This window comes from Jaculus jaculus, chromosome 13, assembly GCF_020740685.1.
Source record: "Jaculus jaculus isolate mJacJac1 chromosome 13, mJacJac1.mat.Y.cur, whole genome shotgun sequence".
NCBI lineage: Eukaryota > Metazoa > Chordata > Mammalia > Rodentia > Dipodidae > Jaculus > Jaculus jaculus.
The window spans coordinates 37,821,504-37,831,166 of NC_059114.1; the positions used below are offsets into that span (position 1 = coordinate 37,821,504).

A 9,663-nucleotide genomic window follows, 5' to 3' on the forward strand; every position below is an offset into this window, starting at 1 on the left:
ATCACTTCTGGGGAGGATAATTAGACTGGCAATATAAACTACTGAAAATAAATATCCTCCACTCAATAGTACATTGAGATTTCCAACTCTTTTTCCCAAATAAAAGACTAATTACTAAATATTCAGTGTTACTAGTCGTAGGGAAGAATTATCTTATTCAATCAGTTTTATATGCACAGTTTTCTAGCACCACTGAAATTCTTTTTCTAAAGTTCTGTATTAACTACTTTACTATGCCCCCTTAGCTGTCATTTTTCTATAAACTCAAAACTATTTAAAAATTCTTGCTGGACATGCAGGCTCATGCCCGTAATCCCAGTATTCAGGAGACGCAGGCAAGAAGATCAGGTCGCCTGAGCTACAGGGTCAGACCACGTCTAAAAAACAAAACAAAGGCTGAAGATGGCTCAATAGTTAAGGTGCTTGCCTGCTAAGCCTAAGGACCCCAGTTCAATTCCCCAGTACCAAACATAAGTCAGATGCACAAGTTGACACATGCAACTAGAGTTTGTTTGCAGTGGCTAGAGGTTCTGGTGCACCCATATTCTCTCTCTCTCTCTCTCAAAAAATAAATAAGAAGGGTGGGAGAGAGGGGCTGGCAAGATGACTAATTGGGCAGGAACACTTGCTATGCAAGTGTAGGGACCCGAGTTTGATCCCCAGCACCCATGTACAATGCAGAAAATAATCATACATGCCCGTAACTCCAGAGCTGAGCCAGCCTAAATCAAAGAACAGCAAGCTCCAGGCTCAGGAGATTTTGTTGCAAGGAAATAAGGCAGAAAAGCAATATAGGAAGACATTCAATGAAATGACCTGGCCTCTGTATACATATACATAGGGCACATACATCTGTACACATACCACGCATAGTACATATAACCCCCTAAAAAAGTTTTTAAAGCAAAACCTGTATATAATACTGATCTGGATGCAACCTGTATAACTTACCTGGAGATGTGGAGGGCCCATAGGTGGGGGTATTCCTCCTGGAGGAGGCATTGGTGGCATGTTTGGATCAAACGGAGGACGTCCAAAGGGGGGCCGAGGTGGTGGAGGAGGGCCTCTCATCATACCGAAAGGTGGAGGAGGTCTCATGAGAGGTGGTGGGCCTCGCATCACTGCATTTGGTGGGGGAGCTGGGCCTCGGAACCTCAAGGCCTGCTGTTGAGCCATCCTGTGTGGAAAAATAAATTTTTCATTCTCTACATTATAAAAAGTAGCAGCTACTCAACCATCAAGTTAAAAATACTCAAATAGGGGCTAGATGTGGTGTCACACACCTTTAATCCCAGCACTCGGAAGGCAGAAATAGGAGAAACACCTTTAATTCAAGGCCAGCCTGAGACTACAAAGTAAAGTCCAGGTCAGCCTGGGCTAGAGTGAGATCCTAACCTTAAAAACCCCCCACCAAAAAACAAAACAGCAACAAGAAAAACCCAACTCAAATGAGGTTGAAGAGATGGCCTGGCAGTTATGGTGCTTGCCTACAAAACATAAGGACTCAGGTTCGATTCCCCAGTAACCACATAAGCCAGATGTATAAGTGGTGCATGCATCTGGAGTTCCTTTGCAGTAGTTAGAGGCCCTGGTGCACCCATTCTCTCTCTCTCTCTCTCTCTCTCTCTCTCTCTCTCTCTCTCTCCCTCCCTCCCTCCCTCCCTCCCTCCCTCTCTCAAGTAAATAAATGAGTAAGATCTTTTTAAAAAACTAATAAAAAAAGACTCAAGGGCCAGGTGTGGTGGCGCATGCCTTTAATCCCAGCACTGTGGAGCAGAGGTAGTAGATTGCCTTGAGTTCAAGGCCACCCTGAGACTACACAGAGAATTTCAGGTCAGCCTGGGCTAGAGGGAGAAAAAAAAAGACTCAAATACAAACTGAATTGAAAAACTGTAATTTCAGATTTCAGGCTCAGTGGTTATAAGGCGTTTGCCTGCAAAGCCTAACAACCTGGGATTGATTTCCCAGTACTCACATAAAGCCAGATGCAGAAAATAGCACATGCATGTGGAGTTCACTTGGAGTGGCTCTAGATTCTGGCACATCCATTTACATTCTTTCTTTCTGTCTCTATGTGTTATGCTAAGTTAAAAAACCATCATTTCCAGCCGGGCATTGTGGCACATGCTTTTAATCCCAGCACTCAGGAGGCAGAGGTGGGAGGATCGCCATGAGTTCAAGGCCACCCTGGGACTACAAAACGAATTCCAGGTCAGCCTGAGCTACACTGAAACCCTACCTCAAAAAACAAAAACAAACTGAACAAACAAACAAGCCATTTCCTAACAACTGTGGTAAAAACAAGATCAGTGGGAATAATCAAGAGATGATCTTAAACTGCCTCCCCACAAACTGCTTATGGTCACTAGGAAGCGTGGGGGGGGGGGGAATCCTAAGAAAAAATTGGGTCAATTCCTTAACCAAATGATAGAAATTAGTATCATCTAAGAGGAAAGGATAATCTGACTGAAAGGAACTCCTCACACTCCATCCATGGGTATACAACTTCAATCTAGTAATGAGAAAATATTTTAAAGACCATGAAGACTGGGGAGGGGATGTAGTGTTCAGAACCATCCTTGTTATACAGAAAAGGCAAAGGATGTCTGTGGAAATGTTCCAGATTAGAAGGCTAAAAAGCCATGATGACATAATACTAACGCTAGGCTAGATGCAATACTAGAGGGAAGAAGTATTATAACCATGTGCTGTTAAAGAACAGGATTGTAAATAAATTCAAAAGTACTATACCTAGTATATTTAACCAAGAGGTCCTATTCCAAAGGAGTAAGAAATGTGACTGCAAAAGAGAATATGAATTGTGTAAGAATAACCAGAAGATCTTTTGTAAACTATATGTGCTTCCAATAGGCAGATAGCCAGTGTTAAAGAATACCTTAAGCTTTAAGGCACAAAGTTAACCAAGAAAAGATACTTTGTTTTAGCCTGAATTGGTAATAGTGTACCTTAATCTTCTATTTTCTAGCTGCCTCTTTTTCAGAAACTCTACAATATTTCTTTGGAATTCATACTTCCTGCTTGTAACTTAAAGGTCTCTAGAACCAAGAAAAGTCTTATCAGAGCTCTCTAGATTTTTGTTTTTTAAAAATATTTTATTTATGAAAGAGATAGGAGGAAGAGGGAAGAGAGCCCACATGAAAGCAAGTGCATGGGTACTCCAGGGACTCTTGTTGCAGCAAATGAACTCCAGGAGCATGTGCTACTTCCTCCCCATCCCTGGCTTTTTTGTTAAATCAGATAGTTACATAATTTTCTGACATGTAAATGGAGATTTGAAGTTAAAAAGCTACCACATATTTCTGTTCAACAGGATAATCCCTTTCAAGCAGTTCTAAACGATACCAGCACATAAGTTAACTTTGTCATTTTCAATTCACCACAAAACCCCAGATATAAGATAGTGCTTTACCTGTAGAAGGCGCTTAATTTGAGTAGTTGGCCACAGAAAGAGTAACAAAACTTCAATACCTCAAGTTGGTATTTTCTGATGTCAGTTATGTATAGAACACGTGCTAAGGTCTTTATATACACTGCTTCATCACAACCACTTTCCCAAAATTGTAGTGAGAACTAAATGAGCTAATTAATAAAATCCTTGAAACAGCAACTAACACAAAAATGTTATGAGTATTAGCTGCTGGTAATGATGCTATAGCATGTATATTGGCATGCATTAAATGGAACTAACATTAGTAATGGCTCTTAATATATGAATTTAGTTAGTATCTAGCTATTTAATGGCCTCACATAACCTGTCCTTGTGGACCTTCCCACAGACTAACTTTCTGATCACCAAATATGTGAACTTCATTATTTTGAAACCTCTGCTTACAGTTCCCTCTACTCAGCATGTTCTTCCCAATTCTCTATAGGACTGGCTCCTTCCCAGGACTCAGCCTCAATTCAAATGCCACCTCAAACTGTTCCCTACATCTGGCCTCCTACAGCCCCTTTCCGACTTACCCAATAAAGTTTTCAATTATGCCAAATGTTATTACTTACTTGGTAACTTTTGTTCTCAACAACAGTTCCCTTTAGTATACTGATGCACATTTTTGTTTACTAATAACTGTAAACCCTGTATACTACATGTTTACCACAAGTTATATGGGCATTTTCTGTACTAAAGAAAGAAGTTGGCACCATTTTCACAGAGAAAAAATAGATTAAACCTCAGGCCAGGGCATGGTGGCACACACCTTTAATCCCAGCAGAGGTAGGAGAATCTTGTGTCTTTTGAGGCCAGCCTGGGACTATAGAGTTCCAGGTCAGCCTGGGCTAGAGTGAGACACTACCTGGGGGTGGGGGGACAGAAACAAAGAGCTAGTTAATATTAGCACCAGAGTATTCTCATTCCTATTTTCATAGAGGAGTAAATTTAGATTTAAGTATCTCATCATGAGTATGAATAGGTATACAGAGGCCATAGGACAAATGACTAAGAGTTACTGTAGTGTCCTTCAATCACAAGGGATTGACTATTTGGATCTCTGAATGTTCCATCTTTTCTAGGTGACTTGCACTCCCACCAGTTACAAAATTTTTGAAAAACAAATCTATCTAAAAAATCACAAGAGGACTGGAGAGATGGCTTAGCCGTTAAGTGCTTGCCTGTGAAGCCTAAGTTCCCTGGTTCAAGGCTCGATTCCCCAGGACCCACGTTAGCCAGATGCACAAGGGGGAGTACACATCTGGAGTTGGTATGCAGCGGCTGGAGGCTCTGGCGCACCCATTCTCTCTGTATCTGCCTTTCTGTCTGTTGCTCTCAAACACAAAAATAAACAAAAATATAAAAATCACAAGAACATCATAGAATCGGAAGTATATTTTTCTAGAAGTATTCTACCTGTATCGGTAAACAGCCCCATGGTTAAGACTACAAACATTTTAACTGCTGGGGCCAGATCATAAAGGTATTACTTGCATAAGGCAGGCTAATTATGGAAACTGAGCCTGAAAAGAAATCCTTCTTCACACTTGCAGGCCAACCTTAACTAGAGTTTAAGTTCTTTGAGAACAAAAGCCTTTCTTTCTGGTCTGGTTCTGTAACAAATGCAAGCTAACAAGAGAACCATCTCTCAATTTCCCATCTCCATTTATTTACAATACAGATAGGATATACTCAACAACTTTCTTCTCAGGCACTGTAACAGATTCATAAAAGCATAATCAGCATACAAATACAAAACTGAGCCAACTTCTGTCATCAACAGCTAACATGTCCTAAGCCTGACAAATGCTAAGATGTCAACAATATGCCCAACAAGCAATTTTTATTTTGGAGAGGAGTGAGAGAGAGGTTCTAAGTAGCCCAGGCTGGCCTCAAACTGACTGTTCTCCTGTGCCTGCCTCCCGAGACCTAGGATTACAGGTGTGCACCACCATGTCCAGCTTTGCGACCTGTTTGTTGTTTAAAGTAATGTCTCACTCTAGCCCAGGCAGATCTGGAATTTACTATATAGTCTCAGGCTAGCCTCGAACTCACAATGATCCACTTACCTTTGCCTCCTGAATGCTGGGATTAAAAGGCGTGCCCAGCCCAGCTTTGCAACTTCTAACCCAACTGGCTAAGGTACAAAATCTTTGCGACACGGCTGGAGAGATGGTTTAGCAGTTAAAGCACTTGCCTGGAAAGCCAATGGACCTTGGTTTAATTCCCCAGGACCCATGTACGCCAGATGCACAAGGTGGTGCAAGAGTTTGGCGTTTGTATGCAGTGGCTGGTGGCCCTGATGCATTTATTCCCTCTCTCTCTAAAATAAATGAATAAAAATTTATACATATAATGTATAGGTGTGTGTGTGTACATATATACATATGTATATATGTATATATTTACATCCCAGCATTCTGGAGGCAGAAGTAAGAGGATCACCATGAATTTGAGGCCACTGAGAATACAGAGTGAATTCCACGTCAGCCTTGGCTAGAGACCCTACCTCGAGAAACCAAATGTGTATGTGTGTGTGTGTATGTATGTATGTATATACACACACACACACACACACACATATACATATATATACACACACATACACACACCATATATACATATATATATACACAATATACACTATAAATAAATAAATACATATATTTATATATATTATATTATATATGTGTATATATATATATATATAAGTATATATATATAATATGTATATATAGTTGTAACAGCCCATCTAATTAAAGCCCTATTTATATCAGCTTTAAAACAGTAACTTGACAATTAGGAAAAACTCTACAAGACTACATACTGTAAAGGTGAAGATATTCTCCAAAAACCAGAATGTTAAAAAAATAAAAATAAAAAGTCCATCTGAGATTACCTAAAGTAATGAGAAACAAACCGGGCGTGGTGGCCCACTACTTTAATCCCAGCACTGGGAAGCAGTGGTAGGAGGATCTCCCTGAGTTCGAGACTATCCTGAGACTACATAGTAAATTCCAGATCAGCCTGAGCTAGAGTGAGATCGTACCTGGTGCGTGGAGGGATGGGGGGGGGAGGTTCGACCTAAAATGAGAAATGAGAATAAAACTTCCCATCGCTCATACTGAAAGAGCCTAAAATTGTGTTTCTTTCTATCATTACATATACGTACACATGGGGTTTAAGGAACCTGAGATTCACCTCGGAAATAAGACAAAATTTCATTCTTTCCTAAATGGGGATTCAGTAAGGATAAAACTCAAAGTTATTATGACAATAAACTCCATTTCCGCATACAATTAATTTCCCATTCAACTCTGAACCTATGAGAGACGCTTCATGTGCTACATACTGTTTTTTAAAAACTTTCAAATGTTGACAATAGCACAATTCAGAATAGGAACTGAATAGCTAAAATGGCATGTTTCTCTTACAGGGGAAAACAAATAAATATCAAACATGCATGCCAATAGTAACGTTTTCTTCCATGTACAAAGAAGGCATTTCCTGTTCATTCTTATCAAACTTTAATTACAAAGTGAGGCACTGAAGTGCTGGTCCTGCCCTGCGCGGGGCCGAGGGGCGAGCAGATCCCCACGCAGGTGGCAGGTTCGGGCCCCGGTCTGCCGGACTTGAAGCCACTTCCTGGAACCATCCCCGGGCCAGCTCGAGCGAACGGGGCCTCGACCCCGAGGGCGGCGGGCTCCCCGCACGGGAGGCGAGTCGCCGCAGGGACGCGGCCCGGGGCCTGCAAGGCGAGAACGGCACTGCTGCCAACGGGGCCGGGCGGCCTCCGCGAGGCTGCCCTGTGGGTCCGGGGCTCCGTGGCCACCGAGGGCGCCCCGCGAGCCGTTACCGCCGCGATGGTGCACAGCGGAGGGGAAAGGGGGTCGGAGGGGCAAAGCCACGCAACGACGCTACGACGAGCGCAGGCGAGACGCGGAGGGCCAACGTGGAGGCCGGGTGTGGACGCGGCCGAAGCGGCGCTCAAGCGGGGAGGGCCGAGACGCGACCCCGAGGCGGGAGCGCCGGGCCCGGCCTGCGGACCCCAGGAAAGCCCCGGGATGCGGCCGATACACGCGGAGGGAGGCCGCGGCCCGGGCTGCCGCTCTCATTCAAGCCACCTTCCCCTTCCCCCTTCCCCAGCCTCGTGCGGCCCCGGCCCGAGCCACCGCGGCTCCTGCCCGCCGGCCCGCGGATGTCCGCAGCGCAGACGCACCCAGCCCCAGGGGCACCGGTGCGCCAAGATGTGGGGAAAGGGAGCGCCCCTTACCTGAGCTCCCCCGGGTTGAATCGCTCGCCGTCCCCCCCGTCCCCGCCGCGCTCCGCCATTACAGACAGCCGCGTTCATCCACCCGCCGACCAGGCGTTCCCTATTGGTCGGAAGGATCGTCAATCCCAACAGCGAGAGGCGGGGATAACAGAAATCTATGCTATAGTTGGTGAAACTTTCCATCAATCTTAGCATTAAGGGCGGTGTCTATGTCCCTATTGGGCAAAGGGCCCGCCGACTTTGAAAGCGGTATAGAGACAGCTAACTGATTGGTCGCTCGAAGGCTTTATGGGAAATGAGACTTGGCAATAAGGTAACAACGGGCACCCTCTGGCGGAAAGAAAAACTAGGTCCTCCCACGTTCGCCCCAGTCTGACGTAGCCACGTGTCTGCCGGCTTCCAGGAGCCAGTTATGGAGCCATATTGGTCACTAGTAGCTCAGACTGATAGCTTGTGCATTGTAAGAGCCAATCAAAATCGACCTGGGTCGCGCCTAAACCAATTACTAGGCTCCTTTGGAAAGAGGTTATTTCCCAGCTTTACAGTTAAGCAGGAAGCTTAAGGCACAACTTGGCTGTATATATAAATTATTATCGTTAATATGAGTTGCAAGCATGTCTTCCATTTATCAAAATCAGTTAGTTGCAGGGTGGTGGATGTTATATAACTTATATTAACAAAAGTCATTCTCATCTGCCTCTTTTTCTTTCTTTAAAAAAAAATAGCTATAGATAGATAGATAGATAGATAGATAGATAGATAGATAGATAGATAGATAGATAGATAGATAGATACATACATACATACATACATACATACATACATACATATTTTCAAAGATGGGGTGCTGGAGACATGGCTTAGCCATTAAGGCACTTGCCATCAAAGACAAAGGACCCCGGTTTGATTCCCCAATACCCACATAAGGTCAAATACACTAGTTGGCACAAGTGTCTGGAGTTCATTTGCAGTAGCTGGAGGCCCTGGTACACCAATATATTCTCTCTCTGTCTCTGTGTGTGTGACTTCTTCCCTCCCTCCCTCTCTCTCTCATTTGCTTTCTCAAACAAAATATAAAAAGAAAAATAAGCTAGATGTGGTGGTGCATACCTTTAATCCCAGCACTCTGGAGACAGAGGTAGGAGGATTGCCATGAATTCGAGGCTACCCTGAGACTACATATTGAATTCCAGGTCATCCTAGGGTCCTACCTCAAAGAAATAAAACAAAACAAAACAACATTAAAAAACAACAGCAACAAGAACAAAAAGAAAAAAGGAGGGCTGGAGGGAATGGCTTAGTGGTTAAGCGCTTGCCTGTGAAGCCTAAGGACCCCAGTTCGAGGCTCTTCCCCAGGACCCACATTAGCCAGGTGCACAAGGGAGCACATGCGTCTGGAGTTCGTTTGCAGTGGCTGGAGGCCCTGGCGCACCCATTCTCTCTTCTCTCTCTCTATCAGCCTCATTCTCTCTCTGTCTGTCCCTCTCAACTAAATAAATAAGAACAGAAAAATATTTAAAAAAAAAGAAAAAGAAAAAAGGAAACAACATGCAAGAGTGATAGAGTAGGAAATTGAAGAAGAAACACCTCTTTTTTACAACTTTAGCATTTCTCCTCAAAATAACCTGTGTCTACAAAGTTAGCACACCCTGATGCCAGAAGGAATTGTGAATATACCGTTTTTTTAATTAAAAATAAAATTTAGACTCAGGTTTCAATGGCACAGTGAAGATAACCACTGTGAACTAAAATTCCCAGAAAAAAAAAAATGCTGCATCTGCTGTACCTACTTCCAACAAGGCTGAATAAACTGATAAAATTCCTGTGATCACAGCGAGCTGGAATGTTTGCAAGATCACAGCCAAATTACCTTGGGCTAACTTTATTCCATAGATAGCCATTTATTGCCCACCTCTGTGCCGGACATAACATCCATGTG

General features: G+C 43.4%; 1 protein-coding gene across 2 annotated transcripts in view; it reads right to left on the reverse strand.

Annotated features, from left to right (window-relative positions):
- Tcerg1 (transcription elongation regulator 1) overlaps positions 1-7,811 on the reverse strand; it is a 66,077-nt gene extending 58,266 nt beyond the window's left edge. Inside the window, exons 1-2 of one of the 2 annotated variants that reach the window (XM_004664726.3) lie at positions 7,725-7,811; positions 952-1,177 (exon numbers count right to left, since the gene is read on the reverse strand). In XM_004664726.3, coding sequence (XP_004664783.2) covers positions 952-1,177; positions 7,725-7,783 — 285 coding nt within the window. In that variant the 5' untranslated portion in view covers positions 7,784-7,811. The remainder of the gene's footprint in view (positions 1-951; positions 1,178-7,724) is intronic. The other variant, XM_004664729.3, reaches the window with a different exon arrangement.
- Positions 7,812-9,663: the final 1,852 nt, after the last annotated feature.